At 44.0% G+C, this 20,897-nt stretch overlaps 1 protein-coding gene across 2 annotated transcripts in view; it reads left to right on the top strand.

Moving 5' to 3' along the window:
• The window catches only part of OXCT1 (3-oxoacid CoA-transferase 1), a 468,078-nt gene that overhangs the window by 196,027 nt on the left and 251,154 nt on the right, over positions 1 to 20,897 (top strand). The window contains exons 13-14 of one of the 2 annotated variants that reach the window (XM_030193085.1): positions 5,446 to 5,521; positions 15,276 to 15,286. In XM_030193085.1, the coding sequence (XP_030048945.1) occupies positions 5,446 to 5,521; positions 15,276 to 15,281 (82 nt within the window). In that variant the 3' untranslated portion in view covers positions 15,282 to 15,286. The remainder of the gene's footprint in view (positions 1 to 5,445; positions 5,522 to 15,275; positions 15,287 to 20,897) is intronic. The other variant, XM_030193084.1, reaches the window with a different exon arrangement.

Genomic DNA, 20,897 nt, shown 5'->3' with positions numbered 1-20,897 from the left:
ATGTCCTTGGATGTGCTGTGTAATTTTGTTTTTGATAATAGTCTCTACCATTTTCCCCGGCACCGACGTCAGACTCACCAGTCTATAATTTCCCGGATCTCCCGTGGAACCTTTTTTAAAAATTGGCGTTACATTGGCCACCCTCCAATCTTCTGGTACCACGCTCGATTTTAAGGATAAATTGCATATCACTAACAGTAGCTCCGCAAGCTCATTTTTCAGTTCTATCAGTACTCTAGGATGAATACCATCCGGTTCAGGAGATTTGCTACTCTTCAGTTTGCTGAACTGCCCCATTACGTCCTCCAGGTTTACTGTGAAGTCAGTACGTTTCTCAAACTCGTCCACTTGAAATACCATTTCCGACACCGGTATCCCACCCAAATCTTCCTCGGTGAAGACCGAAGCAAAGAATTCATTCAATCTCTCCGCTACGTCTTTATCTTCCTTGATCGCCCCTTTTACCCCTTGGTCATCCAGCGGCCAGCCGATTCTTTTGCCGGCTTAATATACCGAAAAAAAGTTTTGCTATGTTTTTTTGCCTCTAATGCTATCTTTTTTTCGTAATCCCTCTTGGCTTTCTTTATCTGCGCCTTGCATTTGCTTTGACACTGCTGCTTGTTATTTTCAGACGGTTCCTTCTTCCATTTTCTGAAGGTGTTTCTTTTAGCCCTAATAGCTTCCTTCACCTCACTTTTCAACCACACCGGCTGTCTTTTGGACTTCCGTCTTTCTTTTCTAATTCGCAGAATATGTTTAGCCTTGGACCTCCAGGATGGTATTTTTGAACAGCATCCACGCCTGTTGTACAGTTTTTACCCTCTCAGTTGCCCCCCTAAGTTTTTTTTAACCATTCTTCTCATTTTATCATAGTCTCCTTTTTTAAAGTTAAATGCTAACGTATTTGACTTCCTGTGTATAGATACTTCAAGGTCGATATCAAAACTGATCATATTATGATCACTGTTATCAAGCGGCCCAGTACCATAACGTCCCTCACCAGATCATGCGGTCCGCTAAGGACCAAGTCTAGAATTTTTCCTTCTCTCGTTGGCTCCTGCACCAGCTGCTCCATAAAGCTGTCCTTGATTTCATCAAGGAATTGTACCTCTCTAGCGTGTCCCGATGTCACATTTACCCAGTCTATATTTGGATAGACTTGGATAATTGTTCAGCTGTCTTCAAGGGACTTGAATCTTTACTAAACTAGACCTCAGAGAAGCATACAACTTGATTTGTATCTGTAAGGGATACAAATGGAAGACTGCATTCAACACCAGGGATGGCCACTATGAATATCTAGTTATGCTATTCAGACTCTCCAATGTCCTAGCTGTTTTTCAAAATTTTGAGAATGACATAACCCGGGACTTGCCCTACAAATATGTCCTGGTATACTTGGGTGATATCCTGATCTTCTCTAGAACACTTGCCCAACACCAGGAACAAGTCAACGGTCCTGCTACGTCTGTGCGACAATCATTTGTACGTTAAACTAGAGGAATGTATCTTTGAGCGGAATGAACTACCCTTTTTGAGCTACATTGACCAAGGTCTGAAGATGGGTCATTCACGACTGACCTTGCCCCAAGGGCCATCACGTCTTGAAACGGTTCTTGGGCTTCATGAACTATTGTCGGCAGTTTATTCAGAATTATTCTTCCATTGCTGCACCCCTACTGCTCTGACTGGGAAAGAGTCTAATACTTGAGACTGGCCAGAGGAGGCAACCGCAGCCTTTGACCTCCTGAAGCAAGCCTTCACGGCAGCCCTGATTCTTCATAATCTTGACCCAGAGTGGCCCTTCTTTGTTGATGCATCTTCTATAGGAGCTAATGCCATCCTTTCCCAGTCTGACATCAAAGGAAAATTGCTACCTTGTGCCTTGTTCCCTAGGAAATTCTCACCTACCAAGAAAAATTATACAATTGGATGCCAGGAGTTATTGGACATTAAGATGGCATTAGAGGAATGAGCCACCTCCTTGAGGGAGCAAAGCACCCGTTTACTGTGACTACAGATCATAAGAACCGTCTATACCTATAGGAAGCCTGAATACCCAACCTTCACCAGGCCCAGTGGTCTCTGTTCTTTTTCCGATTTGACTTTTGGGTGTTCTTCTGTCCAGACAAATATACGGGTCTCTGGAGACTACTGAGGAGAGTTCCAACCTTCGGACCATCCTGGATCTTGCCAAGATTAAGACTGCAGTCTCAGAACTGGTGCCTCCAATCAAGACTATAGTGCCAAAATGGCTTCAGGACTCAGTGTGGAAGTGGTGGACGTCCAAAATTTCCAGTCAGTCAGGAGTTCAGGGCATGCTAGAACTCATTTCCCTAGTATATTGGTAGCCGCAGCTGGGGAGAGACGTACAAGACATTGTGATGGGCACAGACAGGGCAATATGTCACAAGTCATCCCACTCCCACCAATGGGGGCTTCTCCAACCACTCCTGATACCCGAGACACCGTGGACCCACCTAGCTATGGATTTCATCACAGATCTTCCAGAGTCAGATGGATTCACCACCATATGGGTTGTGGTAGACTAGTTTTCTAAAATGGTCCTCTGATCAGTTTACCTTCTGCTCTCACACTTGCTTGGCACGTCTTCATGGAGATCTCTTGCCTGCATGGTTTAACGGAGTCCAATTTACCTCCAGGGTTTGGTGGATGCTATGTGGGTCATTGCAGATCAAGTTAGAGTTCTCATCTGGTTATCATCCACAGACCAAGGACCAGATGGAGAGGGTCAGTCATATTCTGAAAACCTTCCTGCATAGCTATGTCTTGGATCAACACAACGATTGGTCCCAGTTGCTGCCCTGGGCTGAATTCTGCTATAAGAGCCATGTGAGCAAGTTCTCTGGGGCCTTGCCATTTAAGATATTAATTGCAACATCCGAGGGTTCCCCTGCGTGTACTCTTATCTCCTTCTGTGCCGGCAGCATAGGCCACCATCAAATCCCTTCCTCATCTCTGGAAAACTATGCAGGAACTCCTGATTCGGGTTACACAGAGGTATAAGAAGCAGGCCGATAAGAAGAGATGCCCTGCTCCTCTGTTCCACTCAGGAGATTAGTCTGGCTGTCCACCCAGAACCTATATCTCAAGACTCCTTCTATTAAATTTGCCCCCTGGTTTATCGGGCCATATCCTTTTGTCCAACAGGTTGGACCAGTGACATACCAACTGAAGTTACCTTCTACCCTGTGAATCTATGACACATTTCACTTGTCACTCTTGAAATCTTTTGCCCTGATGTTAGACCATACCAAATTTTGAAAATAATACAACAGGATTTAAAAAGTATTAATGCCTGAATATGCAACCAATGTAGTTCTTTCAACAGAGGGGATGCATGATCTAATGTATTCTGTCTAATGATCAAATGGGTCACTGTATTTTGAAGTAATTGCAAATGATCTCTTTTTTTTTTTCTTACATTTGTACCCCGTGCTTTCCTACTCATGGCAGGCTCAATGCGGCTTACATATTATATACAGGTACTTATTATTTGTACCTGGGGCAATGGAGGGTTAAGTGACTTGCCCAGAGTCACAAGGAGCTGCCTGTGCCTGAAGTGGGAATCGAAGCATGTTACAATAGTCCAGTTGCGCTAAAATAAGACTCTGAACCAATAGCCTATAATGAGGTTCATGAAAATATGCACGAATAATCTGCAGTTGTCTTAATTTCAAAAAGAAATTTTCTTAAATAGATTATTAATCTGTTCAAAAGAGTGGAGGAGAGGAGTGGCAATCCAGTCTTGCAATCCAGAGGTGGCCAGTTCAAATCCCACTTCTGCTCCTTGTGATCTTGGGCAAGTCACTTAATCTTCCATTGCCTCAGGTACAAACTTAGATTGTGAGCCCTCCTGGGACAGAGAAATATCCAGTGGACCTGAATGTAACTCACCTTGAGCTACTACTGAAAAAGGTGTGAGCAAAATCTGAATAAATAAATTAAATAATAAAGTGAAATCTAGGATTACTCCTCGCACTTTAGAAGTCTTTTCAGCTATTCATTTCTCATTTTGCTCTATTTCTATTGATGCAGATAAGCGTTCTATATGATTAGTAAACTAAAGAACCCTGGTTTTGTTGGTATTTAATTTCAGCATAGAAGGTTACACCCAAGATTTTAATTTTGCTGTGCATTCAGTTACCTTCTTTGATGAACAAATCAAGTCAGCATGTACAGGTATCAAAATAAAGATATCATCTGCATATGAGTAGAGAACTTCATCTTCATCCAAATGAAGAGAGCCCAGAATGCTTATGAATACAATAAAAAGAATTTGTGACAAAGGAGATCCCTGTGGCACTCCACAGGGAGATTGCCAAAAATCAGATAAATTCCCTTTCATCAGATAAATTTCCTTTCATCTTGACAACATAATTTCCACAAACTAAAAACGTTCTTAAATTATTGCAGTACCAGTCCTGAAATACCAGTCTGTTCATGTTTAGCAAGCAATCGATTATGGTCTACCATATCAAATGCCCCCGATAAGTCAATTAGCAGAAGAATGACTTGGATTCCGTTCGCAAATAAAGTTCTTACTTTAGTCACTAACCCCCCCTCCTTTTACAAAGCTGCACAGCAATGCAGACACAGCCTATTCACAGTGAATGGGCTGTGTTGGCATTACTGCACCGGCAGCCACTAGCACGGCTTTGTTAAAGGGGGGGGGGGGGTATAAAGTTAGAAGCAAAGTCTCGGTGCTGTGTAATGCCCTAAAGCCAAACTGGGATGGTAGTAACAATCGATGAGTATCTAAATACTCAGTCAGCTGCTTTGCGACAACAGATTCCACCAATTTAGTAAATAGTGGAATACTGGCCACTGGCCTATAATTTGCTGGCAAGGTAAGATCTAAAGAATTAGACATTGTATGGGTGTGTCACCTTTGTCAAGAACTCTGTCAAGAGCTTTGTAGCTGGTCCATCAAACTTTTTCCAGTAGTCACCACTGATGTTCTTGCTCCACTGATCTTAACTTTCCCTTTTCCCATGAAGACCTGAATGAAAGATAAACCTCACTCCTCAGGTGCTCCCAAAGGGGCAGTGAACACTTTTTAAAGCAAAGTATAAGAAATACTGTATTATTGGCAATAGAGGAAATAGGTGGGAAAATGTGGGATACAAATGCAATAAATAATAATAATAAATAATAAAGTCAAAATCTTGGTTTGATATTCTGTAATACAAAGCAGTGCTGCTGTTGTTTATTCTCATCCGCTTCTCCACCCTGTTCTATTCTGAAATAAACAATAACACAGTTTAAGAGGCATATGAAACTTGCCAAATAAACTAATGTTGTTTAGGCACTGGTATAGCAGAATGGTGTAGATTCAGTTTGTTCTATTTCAGTACATTATTTGACAGAAATATTTATGGATGTATGATTTTAATGTTAGTAACATTCTTTGTCCTTTTGTAGAGGTCATGTGAACCTGACAATGCTTGGTGCAATGCAGGTATCGAAGCATGGTGATCTCGCCAACTGGATGATTCCTGTAAGTACAGCAGTTTAGTAAATCTCACCATGAAGAAATAGAAATGTATTGGGCACCAATATTTAAATGTGTACTTGGTTAAGATGCTAGAAAATGTCTGTCACTAAGAACACTTGAAGTTTCATCTAGAAAAGAATTTATGCCCTTTTATAATAATACAGTAGAGTAATAATGACTGGAAATGTATTTCCTAAATAAAAATTAGATTACATACAGTTTATATATTATCTATCATTATTCTTCTGACAGTCTAGTGCTTGGAAAGATAGAAAAAGTGTGCCTTTAAAAAATATATATATAACAGTGGCGTAGCCAGACGGCCAATTTTGGGTGGGCACAAAATTTTCTCTCTGTCTCTGCCCCCTTCCTCCCCGCACTCTCCACATCTCCCCCGGCACCTCCCAATTCAAAATATACTTTAGCTCATAAAGATCCCCAAACTCTGTCAGCTGAAAACTTCCTTCGAAGACAGCCACAAATCCCTTTTACCAAGCTTGGCAGGCAGCAATAGCAACAATGCCTTGAGTCACCGATGCTGGCACCCCATGCATGCTTAGTTATCGGTGGCTCAAGGATGTTGCCGCCATCTGCCAAGCTTAGTAGAAGGGAGTTTTAGCTGCTTTTAGAGGAGGTCCTCAGCTGATGTAGGTTGGGGATCCCCACCAGCTACAGCAAGGGTCGGGACTAGTGTTAGACATGCTATGGCCCAGACTCTCACCAAATACAGAACAAGGGATCACAAATTAGAAATAAAAATATGTAGACAAAAATTGAACTCGGAATCTCGGCATGTTACAGTGGAGAAATAAAATCAGAAATATATTTCTTTTTTTCTACTGAACATAATAAAATGATATCCGCTGTGCACATTTCTCAAGCTAACAAATTTCAGTTAATAAATTCAAAATAAAATGTCTTTCCTACCTTTGTTGTCTGGTCATTTTATTTTTCCATTATGTTGGTTCAAGTTTCTCTTTTCCACTTTCCTGTCTTTCTGTTAATTCTCCTTCAAGCAGCTGCTATTCATTTATCTTTTCTCCACTCTCATTCCATTCCCTCACTACACTGACATATGGATGTTTGTTTCATTTTAGCTCTTTCCTATCTTTTTTCTTTCTTTCCTGCTCTCTGTCCACTCAAATTTCATCTTCTAATCCTTTTCCTTTTTACTTTTCAGATACCTATCTGATTTCCATCTCCTTCTTTCACCCACTAGCTCTCCTATTCCCCATCTCACTCCTTCTCCAGCCTTCCATCTTCAATCTACTCCCCGTAATCACTATCATCCTCTCGTTCATTTCCTTACCACCTCCTTGGCCTTCCACAAGGTTCCACCATCCCAGTGTCTGCCTCCTTCCAACCCTTCTAGCCCAGCATCTGCTCCCTCTTTCTCCTCTCTCCACCCTCTATCCCCTCCTAGCATCTTCCTGTCCTTTCTCTCTTTCCTCTTGCCCCTTCTCCCAGGGGCCAGCATTTCTCCCCCTCTTCCCTCCCACCCACAGACAGCATTTCTCCCTCACTGTCTTCTACCCCTGGATCCTACATCTCCCTCCTTCTTCCCCCTCCTCCGCCCTCATGTTCAACATTGTTCCCTCTTTTCCTCTTCTCTCTCACCCTTGCATCCCAAGTCTAACATCTGTTTCCCCCCTTGCAGCATATCTTCCACCACCATGTAACATTTCTCCTTCATCCCTCTCTCCCCTGTGCAGTACCTTTTCCTCCCCTCCCTGGTCCAACATTTCTCCTTCTTTTGTCATTCACCCCTCCTTCCCTCCCCACCCTACCCTACATCCAGCAATTATCCCTCTCTCTCCCCCCATATCCCAATAATGATCCCCTTTCTTCTACTCTCCCATGCATGTCTCCCTCTCCTACACCCCCCTGCATCTCTCCCTCCCCTCCCTAACAATTTCCCTCACTCCTACACCCCCTGTGTATCATCTCTTTTCTTTCCCTCCCCTCCACTCCCATGCCCAAGCAGCCCAACAATTTTATCTTCTCTCCAACCCCCCCTCCATGCAGCATCAGGAGCATCATGGCACCAGCACGTTTCAAAGGGTTGCTGGCAGCATTTAAGACAGAATTACTGCACTGCTGCTGACTGACCCAGAAGCCTTCCCTCTGCTGCACGTTCCTCCCAGGAAATTACATCATAGTTGGGGGGAAGACATGGCAGAGGGAAGGATTTCAGGTCAAACTCAGCCAGCAGCAGTGATTCTTACACGCTACCAGCAACCCTTTGAATCGGCGCAGCAGAAGAGAGAAGGCAGCTTCGGTCCCTGCATTTTTTTCTTCGATCGTCGCCGGCAGCGCTGCCATTCATAGAGGCAGCTTCGCTCCCCTCTGCCACGTCCATCCGGCCCACTCTGATGCACTTCCTGTTTACGTAGGGCCAGATGGACGCGGCAAAGGGGGGCGGAGCTGCCTGTGTGAATGGCAGCGCTGCCGGCAACGATCGAAGAAAAGAATGCAGCACTGGCAACGAATTTGTGCGAGCGAGCGACGCGGGCGGGCCTGGAGGGAAAGTGGGTGGGCCTGGGTCCACCCAGGCCCATCCGTGGCTACGCCCCTGATATATAATCTTCTGAATATTGTGCATGTTAATGTTTGTGGGGTTTTTGGGGGTTTTTTTTAATCTGGAAGTTCTCTCCACCTTTGCTTCCAATTCAGCCAGGCTCAAGTTGGGATCAGGCACTATGAGCCTTTATTTACACTACTAGTGGATTTTTTTCTCCACTCATTTTTTATTCCCCCTTCTCAAATGTACTCACTTGGGTCATTGCAATGACCATTCTGTACTAGAGACCATGTAGCCTGGCTCCCACCTGAACCTTACAAGCATGATCTCTGACTCTAACAATTGACAAAAATAACAGAGGCTGGTAGCACCTTATAAACCAACCAGTTCATTGAGGCATAAGCTTTTGAAGCAAGAGTCCTGCAGAATTCTTGCAGACCTCAGGCACCTCAGTCCATTTGGTGCACAAAGGCACCATGTTTTTTCACTCTCTTTGCTCCTCAAGGTAAGGCACAACCCTCCAAGTTCAGGCTCTGAGCCAGCTGCAACCATACCACTTATAGATGAGTGAGTAACTTATTTTTTCTCTCTCTTTTCTTCTTTATTTAATAAAACTGTTCTCCCAGTACATAGCATCAGGAACAGAGTGCAGGATAAAGTGATGAGAGGAAGAGAGTGGGTAGAATGTCTGCCACTGAGAGCTGAGCTCCCTGTATGAAAGAGGGGGGTGGGAGAATCTCTCTTGAGTGGTTGGCTGCTTAGAGAAAATTCATGAGAAAACATGAGCCAAGCCAAAAAGAGAGAGAGAGAGAGAGAGAGAGAAGCAGGGTAACCAGACAAGATAAAAGAAAAGTGGTGGCACAGTTATATATGTAAAAGAAGCAAAACCACATAAGGTGGAGGAAACAAAACCCTCTACAAAAAAACAGACAGAAGGCAATGAGTAGGGGGTAGGTGAACCTTCCAACACCGGGTATTGTATAAAGTCCTTTATGACACAGTGCTGTGTTTCAGCGTGTCTGCCTGCCTCAATGCATAAAAACATGAAAAAACATATTTACACTCAAGGGAGAAAGAGTGTCATAAAGGTATTACATGTCTACACTGAAGGTCTAAAAACAGTGTTGAAACAAATTCAAGAATGCACATGCAAACATTCATACGAAAATATATATATTCAAAAGACAGATTATATATATCAAACAGCAGATGATATAAAACAAAATAAAATGCATCTGTTAATGGAGGGGGGATGATGTTACAGCCCAGGATGGATGCCTGAGCTTAGAGCTTTGCCGGCCCTACTCTAAATCGCTCAATTATCCCATTCATCTGGTGACACCAGATTTTTCAGCCTCATACAACCTACTAGATCTTGGCTTCTCCCCACATTTTTGGGATGGAATGTTGTACTCTCAGTGGTCTAATCTCAAAGAATTTGCTTACCAACCGCAATCGCAAACCCACCTCATGGCAGCAGCAAAGATGGCATTGATCAGTGGTCAGCAGGAGCAAATGGATAAGTCCACAGAAGCCTCAGAGGCATTGTCTGAGTTCCGTGAACTTTTGAATGAAATTAAGCAAGATATCAAGGCGGTGAAGGAAGAGCTATTCATGCTGGCTGCAGACCTCTGGGGAGAAATCAGCAAATTAAGCCGCAGGGTAGAGGACTCGAAGTTACTGCTGGACGAGCAGTAGGAGGCCCTTATTGCTCTGGAAACATCTCTCTCCACTCAACAGATGGACCACATTCTTTTATTGGACAAAGCTGAGGACCTGGAAAACCGGAGCTGCTGCTCCAAAATTCTCATTCAAGGGGTCCCTGAAACGACGGACTATGTTAATTGCAAGTCTGTGGTTCAGAAGGTATCCAGCATGCTGCTTTCGGATGGAGACCAGGTTGTCGCTCCAGAACAAATTTAATTGGATAGGGCACATTGAGTTGCTAACCGCTTGTGGGCGAAACTTCAGCTTAGAAAACAGACGGATGAGGGGAGCTATGATTGAGGTCTACAAAATCCTGAGTGGTGTAGAACGAGTAGAAGTAATTCAATTTTTTACTTGTTCCAAAAGTACAAAGACTAGGAGACACTCAAGGAAGTTACATGGAAATACTTTAAAAACAAATAGGAGGAAATATTTTTTCACTCAACAAATAGTTAAGCTCTGGAACTCTTTGCCGGAGCATGTGGTAACAGTGGGTTTAAAAAAGGTTTGGATACGTTCCTGGAGGAAAAATCCATAGTCTACTATTGAGACAGACGTGGGGAAGCAACTGTTTGCCCTGGGATTTGTAGCATGGAATGTTGCCACGTTTTGAGTTTCTGCCAAGTACTTGTAACCTGGCATGGGCCACTGTTGGATACAGGACCCAGTATGGCTACTCTTTCATTCTTATGAGATATAATCGCTATCTCACTGACTATAAAACTAAGGAACCAGTTCTGCATAAGGCTTGGGTGAAAACTCCTATTATCTGGGACACTTATACTATTGAGATATAGCAAGACCTGGCGGCGTTGACCCTTTGCTGCTGGAATGATTTAAAACCCCTAACTGCATGTTTGAGGGAGAATGGCCTTAATTACCGCTGGCAACACCCATTTGTGTTGACCTTCTATCTGGAGGGGAGACTGCACATTTGGAAATCATTGTCTGAAGTGAGTCCCCTGTTCCTGGACTTGACCTTCCAGCTACTACCACCATCATCAACAAAAACTGTGAATTTGAAAACCCGTGCTTTTCGACATAAATGGCAGTGGGTCACCTGGCAGCAGGGGGTGCTTGACTCACCAGGAATCATATTCCAGGTTATCTACAGCTCCGGGAACCTGAAGCACCTTGGAGATTATTGCTATGGCTCTGTACATTTAACAGAGGGTACACTGTCTTTCTCTTCAGGTGTATGCAGCAGGCCATCGTAGCAGTTTGCCTTTCTGGGTTCTGGTTTCAGACATTTTACTTGCTCAATTACTATCAGTTGATTTATATCAAATTGATTGATTTAAGATATTACTTATCATGGGATAATAAGAGGAGTATGTCTTATCTTCCACATTTTTGGGCTTGTGATATAGTTCTCCTCTCGTCTCTGACCATGCCCTCTTGGGTATGCAATCTTCACTGGAAGAATTTTGGTGGGGGTGGGGGGGGGGTGGAGGGGAAAGAGTTGGGAGGGAGATGAGCAGTGGGGTTTGGGGAATTTTAGATTAGAAGGGGTCAAGGACTGTTATCCAGGGGGTTGGTATCTACAGTGGGGGAAATAAGTATTTGATCCCTTGCTGATTTTGTAAGTGTGCCCACTGACAAAGACATGAGCAGCCCATAATTGAAGGGTAGGTTATTGGTAACAGTGAGAGATAGCACATTACAAATTAAATCCGGAAAATCACATTGTGGAAAGTATATGAATTTATTTGTATTCTGCAGAGGGAAATAAGTATTTGATCCCTCTGGCAAACAAGACCTAATACTTGGTGGCAAAACCCTTGTTGGCAAGCACAGCGGTCAGACGTCTTCTGTAGTTGATGATGAGGTTTGCACACATGTCAGGAGGAATTTTGGTCCACTCCTCTTTGCAGATCATCTCTAAATCATTAAGAGTTCTGGGCTGTCGCTTGGCAACTCGCAGCTTCAGCTCCCTCCATAAGTTTTCAATGGGATTAAGGTCTGGTGACTGGCTAGGCCACTCCATGACCCTAATGTGCTTCTTCCTGAGCCACTCCTTTGTTGCCTTGGCTGTATGTTTTGGGTCATTGTCGTGCTGGAAGACCCAGCCACGACCCATTTTTAAGGCCCTGGCGGAGGGAAGGAGGTTGTCACTCAGAATTGTACGGTACATGGCCCCATCCATTCTCCCATTGATGCGGTGAAGTAGTCCTGTGCCCTTAGCAGAGAAACACCCCCAAAACATAACATTTCCACCTCCATGCTTGACAGTGGGGACGGTGTTCTTTGGGTCATAGGCAGCATTTCTCTTCCTCCAAACACGGCGAGTTGAGTTCATGCCAAAGAGCTCAATTTTTGTCTCATCTGACCACAGCACCTTCTCCCAATCACTCTCGGCATCATCCAGGTGTTCACTGGCAAACTTCAGACGGGCCGTCACATGTGCCTTCCGGAGCAGGGGGACCTTGCGGGCACTGCAGGATTGCAATCCGTTATGTCGTAATGTGTTACCAATGGTTTTCGTGGTGACAGTGGTCCCAGCTGCCTTGAGATCATTGACAAGTTCCCCCCTTGTAGTTGTAGGCTGATTTCTAACCTTCCTCATGATCAAGGATACCCCACGAGGTGAGATTTTGCGTGGAGCCCCAGATCTTTGTCGATTGACAGTCATTTTGTACTTCTTCCATTTTCTTACTATGGCACCAACAGTTGTCTCCTTCTCGCCCAGCGTCTTACTGATGGTTTTGTAGCCCATTCCAGCCTTGTGCAGGTGTATGAGCTTGTCCCTGACATCCTTAGACAGCTCCTTGCTCTTGGCCATTTTGTAGAGGTTAGAGTCTGACTGATTCACTGAGTCTGTGGACAGGTGTCTTTCATACAGGTGACCATTGCCGACAGCTGTCTGTCATGCAGGTAATGAGTTGATTTGGAGCATCTACCTGGTCTGTAGGGGCCAGATCTCTTACTGGTTGGTGGGGGATCAAATACTTATTTCCCTCTGCAGAATGCAAATAAATTCATATACTTTCCACAATGTGATTTTCCGGATTTAATTTGTGATGTGCTATCTCTCACTGTTACCAATAACCTACCCTTCAATTATGGGCTGCTCATGTCTTTGTCAGTGGGCACACTTACAAAATCAGCAAGGGATCAAATACTTATTTCCCCCACTGTATATAGCGGGGAATATGGGCAAAGCTGTAACACATTGGCTGTTTCTGGGCATTTAGACTGGAATTGACCTGCATATCCCTTAATGTTCAGGGATTGAATACAAATGTCAGTTGCTTTTTAAAGAAATCATGTGCTTGCAGGCACATGTTTGCTTTTCAGTGGCCCGTTCATAGTTGCGGGTTGCTGCTTCAGTATTCTGTGCAATTTACAATCTTCTCTCGGTGTTTAGCCACTTGGTTTCTTTACAGTGTATTTATTTCTTTTTCTTTTCTAGGTGCTTCTTAGTTTATTTTGCACTTCTTCTTGTGCTACTCAGCACCATTTGTCAGCATATTTCCTTATATTTGGACACATTCCTTTCTCTTTTCACACTATACTGTTCTGTTTATCCCTCATGCTGTTTTTTTTCCTATGTACTCTGTTCTCTATGTGCACAGAGAGTTTAGTTTAGTCTGTGTTTAACTACTGTCTCCACTCCGTATTTAACTACTGTTTTTCACACACAGTTTTGTACTTTCTTGGACTCATACTTTATAGCACACTGTTTTTGTTCTGTGGCACCGAACAATATTTAACCTACCTATTCTTATTTGCCTTGTCCCATTTCATATCTTGGTCTATATTAATGCATTTCTTTTGAGATTAATCATGCATCTCACTCACTGGCTTATATATCTTTACACATTGTTTTCATATTTTATTATATTGTTCTTCTGCATTTGTATGTTGGATGATCTCTTGACTCCCCTCTCTGTGCACTGAGCTTAGATTCACAAGGTCAGTCATATTGCTTCTAACGTTTTGCCCTGCATCAGTATACTTCTTGTCCTGCACTTTTTTAAAGAATTTTGCACCATGATTTATAGCTTTTAATGATAACTTTAAATGTGGTTATATTTTTTTATAATTTGTAATCTGGTCATGTTTAATGTGTACATATATATATATATATATATGTATATATATATATATATATATATATTTTTTTTTTTTTTTTTTTGTAAGGCCTCTGGTTGGCCTGACTATGGTAATCCTCTGATAAAGAGCACACGGTAATCCCATAGGCGGTCGGTGGCCTGACTGTTTGGGGAGGCTAAAGGGGGCGGGGTTAGGGGTGGGGCCAGGGGCGGGGTTTACATCCATAATTGTCTGACAACACACAGAAAAAAAAATAAGTAAAAATAAAATAATCACAATACCTTTTATTAAATTTAGATATTAGATATGTATCATATGTCAAAGAATAAAGTGGTTGCTCAAAGCATATACTAACCACAATCGCTCAACTGCAAAACACTATGCACAACTTTGTGCAAAAACACACTCAGAACCTCACTGTACCATAAATATTACACTGGGCAGACCTAATACACCAATATACCACCATACGGAAAATGCAGACCGTCAACAATATGGAACAAGGGATCATAATACCACAATTCTCATGTAGAGCCACAAAACACCCTTTTAGGGTGGATAGTAACATAGAGGCATACTATCCACCCTAAAAGGGTGTTTTGTGGCTCTACATGAGAATTGTGGAATTATGATCCCCTTGTTGTATGCAAACTCCTGATTCTTTCTAGAACATTTTTAGAGAGAGAAAATCTCTGCGTCTATGGGAAGCTTTAACAAATCAGGACTTTGTAGTCTTCTTCAAAAGGCTCCATAAAAGAGAACAGAGCTGAAAAATGTCCTGATAAAATTAATTAGTAAGCTTTCGGGAGGACACGGGTCAAGTAAAAAAAAAAAAAAAGGATTTTAATCCAAAGCAACAAATAACTAACAGCAACGGAACTCGCCTGACCACTATAAAGTTCATGCTGCCATTCCTCTGTTAGCAGCGGATGCTTGAGGAGCACACACGTGCGGTAAGAACACAGATGGACAGTTAGCAGGAGAACACCAAAGCCCGGCACGAGTTTATTTTCCACCGTGGCGTGCGAACCAAAGCTCCCTACCACCACCACCCCTCAGTAAGCAACCACAAGAGCGGAGAAGTAGCACTACAGTTTGTCCCAGCACGAATAGAAAAACTCCAAGCTAGGGTTACTTGATAGAAAAAACCGCCACTCTTCTTTCTCAGACGGCACGTAGCCGGTAGCGGCACTCCAACCTTAATACAGCTTGTTTCGGGGCTTCGTTCTCAGCCTGACGGCATGACGTGCCCCGCCTCCTCTGACCAGCCTTCCTTATGATGCGTCCAGCCCTCGGGAAGCAGGAAGGCTGGTCAGAGGAGGCGGGGCACGTCATGCCGTCAGGCCGAGAACGAAGCCCTGAAGCAAGCTGTAATAAGGTTGGAGTGCCGCTACCGGCAGCGATGGGCGATCTAAATCACATTGGAGGGAGTGAGAGGGATAGAGACGCTAATTATAGGGACTGCACTGCGAGGGGTAAACGGTGTATCGGGGGGGGGGGGGGGGCAGGGGAATGAGAGAGAGAGAGAGATGCTTGTGGCTGGGGAGGCTTAGCCTCCCCAAGCCTCTTATACCGGGCGCCTATGGGTAATCCGCAAGTCTTTTTAATCCACCAGCGCACAATTTTAGATTCAGTTAGCTCAGCAAAGCGATTCAAAAGCAAACAGCTCAAGAATCCCCGCAGTGTCAATAAAGTAGTTCAAAACCAAACAACGCAAAATTCTCAGCGGTGCCAGTAAAACAGCTCCAAAACAAATAGCCAAAAATCTCAGCAGTTTCAGCAAACAGTTCCAAAAACAAACAGTTCAAAGCAATGCAGCTGAAAAACATTTCAGTCCAAAAACACTGCTGTTCCAAAAACATTGCAGCTCTAAAAATTGCAGTTTGCAAAACATTTCAGTTCCAGACCTTGCAGTTTCAAAGCATTGCAGTTCAAAGCCTTTCAGTTCAAAACCCCCAGTTTCAAGCATTGCAGGGCAAAACCCCCAGTTCAAGCAGTGAAGTTCAAAACCCCCAGTTTCAAGCAGTGCAGTTCAAAACCCACAGTTCAAGCAGTGCAGTTCCTTTCCCTACTTCCCCTTCTCTGCCCAAGTCTCCTGGCCAGGGAAGTAGCAGGGTCCCACCCTTTATCTGTCAGCCACTACTCCATTTCTGACAACCACCCACTCTGACCCCGTGGAAAACAGCCATGCTTTCTCCTTCAACCCCTGCTCTGGAGCAACCACTTCCTTCACTTCCTAGCCCAGCCTCTGCACCAGGCTATTAGCTTCTGGCCAAATTCTTTCCCTCTGGCTTTGGCAAACCCTGCAATATCCATGGGCTCTCCTTCTCCCCCTTGAACCTCCTGTTCTTCTGCCCCTTGCCATTCCATGGGCTCCTCATCCCACCCTCTTTCCACTTGTACTGCATCTCCCTGATTAGAGGTACTTCCACTCCCCTCCCCCTCCCTGAACTTCTCCTTAGTCTCCTCTGGGGGTTGTTGGTTACATGAATCCAGGACTCTGGGATAGAGCTTCTGCAAAGCCTGCTGGGGTTCGTAGTCCCGACTTTTAGTGTATGTTTCCCTTAAGGGCTACTGGGAATGGTAGTTGTTACCTTTTTTCCTGTTCCCTGGAGAAAATGCTCTCCCATTACCTGCCTCCTCCTTACAATTTAAATTTGTATTTTACTTTTGCTTTTGATGTATTTGCGTTCATTAAGAGAGGTGTTTTATTTTAAGTTTTATGTAATCTGCCTTTTGATATATTGTGTATATATATTTTGTATGACTATCCACCTTATAATTGAAAGAGAAAAACGCCTAGATTTCGACCCAAATCGGGAGATAGACGTTTATCTCACAAAAACGAATAAATCGGTATAATGGAAAGCCGATTTTGGACGTTTTCAACTGCACTCCATCGCGGAAGCGTACAAAGTTGACGGGGGCGTGTCGGAGGCGTGGCGAAGGTGGAACTGGGGTGTGGTTATCGGCCGAGGAGAGATGGGCGCCTTTTGCCGATAATGGAAAAAAAGTATGCGTTTGTAGCTAGAATTTAGGGCACTTTTCCTGGACCCTGTTTTTCACGAATAAGGCCCCAAAAAGTGCCCTAAATGACCAGATTACCACCAGAGGGAATCGGGGATGACCTCCCCTGACTCCCCCAGTGGTCACTAACCCCCTCCCACCACAAAACATGATGTTTCACAACTTTTTATTTTCACCCTCAAATGTCATACCCACCTCCCTGGCAGCAGTATGCAGGTCCCTGGAGCAGTTGTTAGGGGGTGCAGTGGACTTCAGGCAGGTGGACCCAGGCCCATCCCCCCCTACCTGTTACAATTGTGCTGCTTAATGCTTAGTCATCCAACCCCCCCAAACCCACTGTACCCACATGTAGGTGCCCCCCTTCACCCCTTAGGGCTATAGTAATGTAGACTTGTGGGCAGTGGGTTTTGAGGGGGATTTGGGGGGCTCAACACACAAGGGAAGGGTGCTATGCACCTGGGAGCTCTTTTACCTTTTTTTTTTGTTTTTGTAAAAGTGCCCCCTAGGGTGCCCGGTTGGTGTCCTGGCATGTGAGGGGGACCAGTGCACTACGACTCCTGGCTCCTCCCACGAACAAATGCCTTGGATTTATTCGTTTTTGAGCTGGGCGCTTTCATTTTCCATTATCACTGAAAAACAAAAACGCCCAGCTCACAAATTGTCGAATAAAACATGGACGTCTATTTTTTTCGAAAATACGGTTCGGTCCGCCCCTTCACGGACCCGTTCTCGGAGATAAACGCCCATGGAGATAGACGTTTTCGTTCAATTATGCCCCTCCACATGTGCATTCTTGAATTTGTTTTAACACTGTTTTTAGACCTTCTGTAAAACATGTAATACCTTTATGACAAATACTTTTCCCTTGAGTGTATATATGTTTTCTTATGTTTTTATGCATTGATTGATATTATTTATATATACATCTCCATAGACTCCTGATGCAGGTGGGCATGACGAAACACGGCACTGTATCATACAGGACTTTATACAACTTACCTGGTGTTAGAAGATTCATTTACTCCCTACTCGTTGTCTTGACAAATATATATGTGCCAAGTGATAGTCATATGTAGAGTATTTTATAAACTATAATATACAATTTCGGATATCATTGGTTCACCCTCATTTTGTAATCATAAGTCCCAGTTATAGTGCTAATTTTATGTGCAATAGTATTGATTCAAAAGGTCATACTCTACAGTTGATTGAATTGAAGAATATATGCAGAATATTTCTAAAATCTAGAATGTTCGCTTGGAATGTATCCATTGTTTTGATATCTGGGGGAATTATATTTAAAATAACAAAACTGCATACAATATTTTAAAATTCTTCAGATGTATGAATGTTTAACCCTTTCTATATTACATTTTAAATCATTACTTTATATTTGGGTCAAATCTCCTCAAGGAGTACTATAAAAAAGTACATCCCTCTTGAGGTACAGTCTCATATCTGTCTTGTCTTCCACCCCTCCCCCCAACCAATTTTGATCTCCTGCCTGCTCTGTTCCTCCAGCTCATTCCACCTCAAGCTTGACACACTCGTAGTTCTTTTTCTCTTCTTCCACCCCTACTCAGATTTGACCCCCGGCTCTGTCCTCAGTCACATCTTTTTTTCAGTCACATCTTTTTTTCAGTTTTTCACACATTTTAATTAAAACATTTTTCAGCTTATGTTAGAATGTATTAGTATGTATTATTATTCCTTATCACCCATGCCAGAACAGTCCAGATAAGTGAGTTATATTCCCTTGCCAGCACTACAACTATTATTCAAGATTATGTGCCAACAACAGATACAGAAGAAGATAAAATTGATCAGTTCAACAAAATTGATAGAATATGCAACTGAGATGTCATAGCTCGGGATAGGTGAGTCTTTAGATCGCAGTCAGGTTTACACTGCGAACCCAACCAGAAGGCCAGGCGGGCCCTGGCTAGCAGCAGGCAAGTCACGCCCCGACAAAGAGCAGGTTACTACTACTACTTATCATTTCTAAAGCGCTACTAGACGTACGCAGAGCTGTACACTTGAACATGAAGAGACAGTCCCTGCTCGACAGAGCTTACAATCTAATTAGGACAGACAAACAGGACAAACAAGAGATAAGGGAATATTAAAATAAGGGTTCTGAACAAGTGAGTAAGGGTTAGGAGTTAAAAGCAGCATCAAAAAGGTGGGCTTTTAGCTTAGATTTGAAGACGGCCAGAGATGGAGCTTGACGTACCGGCTCAGGAAGTCTATTCCAGGCATATGGTGCAGCAAGATAAAAGGAGTCTGGAGTTAGCGGTGGAGGAGAAGGGTGCAGATAAGAGAGATTTACCCAGTGAATGGAGTTCCCGGGGAGGAATGTAGGGAGAGATGAGAGTGGAGAGGTACTGAGGAGCTGCAGAGTGAATGCACTTATAGGTCAATAAGAGGAGTTTGAACTGTATGCGGAAACGGATAGGAAGCCAGTGAAGTGACTTGAGGAGAGGGCTAATCTGAGCATAACGACCCTGGCGGAATATTAGTCGTGCAGCAGAATTTTGAACAGATTGAAGAGGAGAGAGATGGCTAAGTGGGAGACCTGTGAGAAGCAAGTTGCAGTAGTCTAAGCGAGAGGCAGGGGCGTAGCCAGACACCCAATTTTGGGTGGGCCTGGGCCCAAGATGGGTGGGCAGAAGAACCCCGCCCCATTCCACAGGTGATTTGGTCTCTCCTGCATGCCATATGGTATCTCAAACATCCCCCCCTCTCTCGCATCTTTTAAATAGCAGATTTTCACCAGCGGCGAGCAGCAATTAATGCACACTGCTCATGTTGTTCCCACAGCCTTCCCAGTGATGCAACTTCCTGTTTCCTCATAGGCGGGAGTATGTCAGAGGGAAGGCTGTGGGGGCAGTGCGAGCAGTATGTATCAGTCACTGCTTGCTGCAGGCGAAGATCTGCTATTTACAAGGTATGCAGGAGGAACAGTTGTTGGGAGCTTTCAGCTGGTGGGACTTGGGAATCTCTGCCAGGCACATCATAGGTGTGCTGCTACTGGGTGGGCCTGAGCCCAAAGTGGGTGGGCCTAGGCCCACCTAGGCCCACCCTTGGCTATGCCACTGGCGAGAGGTGATAAGAGTGTGGATGAGGTTTCTGGTAGTGTGCTCAGAAAGGAAAGGGTGAATTTTGGTGATATTGTAGAGAAAGAAACGACAGGTTTTAGCAGCCTGCTGAATATTTGCAGAGAAGGAGAGGGAGGAGTCGAAGATGACCCCAATGTTACGAGCTGATGAGACAGGAAAGATGAGTGTTATCCACAGAAATAGAGAATGGGGGGGGGGGGGGGAGGAGAGGTTGGTTTAAGGGGAAAGATAAGAACCTCAGTCTTGGTCATGTTTAGTTTCAGATGGCGGTAAGACATCCAGGCAGCAATGTCAGACAGGCAGGCTGATACTTTGGCCTGAAACCCTGAGACTTCTGGTGTGGAGAGGTAGATCTGGGAGTCGTCAGCGTAAAGATGATTCTGAAAACCACGGGATGAGATCAGAGTACCAAGGGAAGAAGTATAGATGGAGAAAAGAAGCGGTCCCAGGACAGATCCCTGAGGTACACCAGCTGACAGTGGGATAGAAGTAGAGGAGGATCCACTAGAGTATACACTAAAGGTACGCTGGGAGAGATAAGAAGAGAACCAGGAAAGAACAGAGCCCTGAAATCCAAGTGAGGACAGCGTATCAAGGAATAGGCTGTGATCAACAGTGTCAAAAGCAGCAGATAGATCGAGAAGGATGAGGATAGAATAGAGACCTTTGGATCTGGCCAGGAACAGATCATTGGAGACTTTAGCAAGCGCTGTTTCAGTTGAATGAAGACACAGGGTGGAACAAGGTTGGAACAGGACTGAAGACACAGGCTGGAGCAAGGCTGCAATTTACACTAGACCAGGCTAGGTGACCCGTTGCAATGGCACTGTCTGGGAGTAAGCAACTTCCTTATATACTACCAGAGAACTGATAGAACTGAAAATCGAGCGTGGTACCGGAAGATTGGAGGGTGGCCAATGTAATGCCAATGTTTTTAAAAGGTTCCAAA

The sequence above is a fragment of the Microcaecilia unicolor genome, chromosome 2 (genome assembly GCF_901765095.1).
Source record: "Microcaecilia unicolor chromosome 2, aMicUni1.1, whole genome shotgun sequence".
Taxonomy (NCBI): domain Eukaryota; kingdom Metazoa; phylum Chordata; class Amphibia; order Gymnophiona; family Siphonopidae; genus Microcaecilia; species Microcaecilia unicolor.
This window is presented reverse-complemented; position numbering and strand designations above follow the sequence as displayed.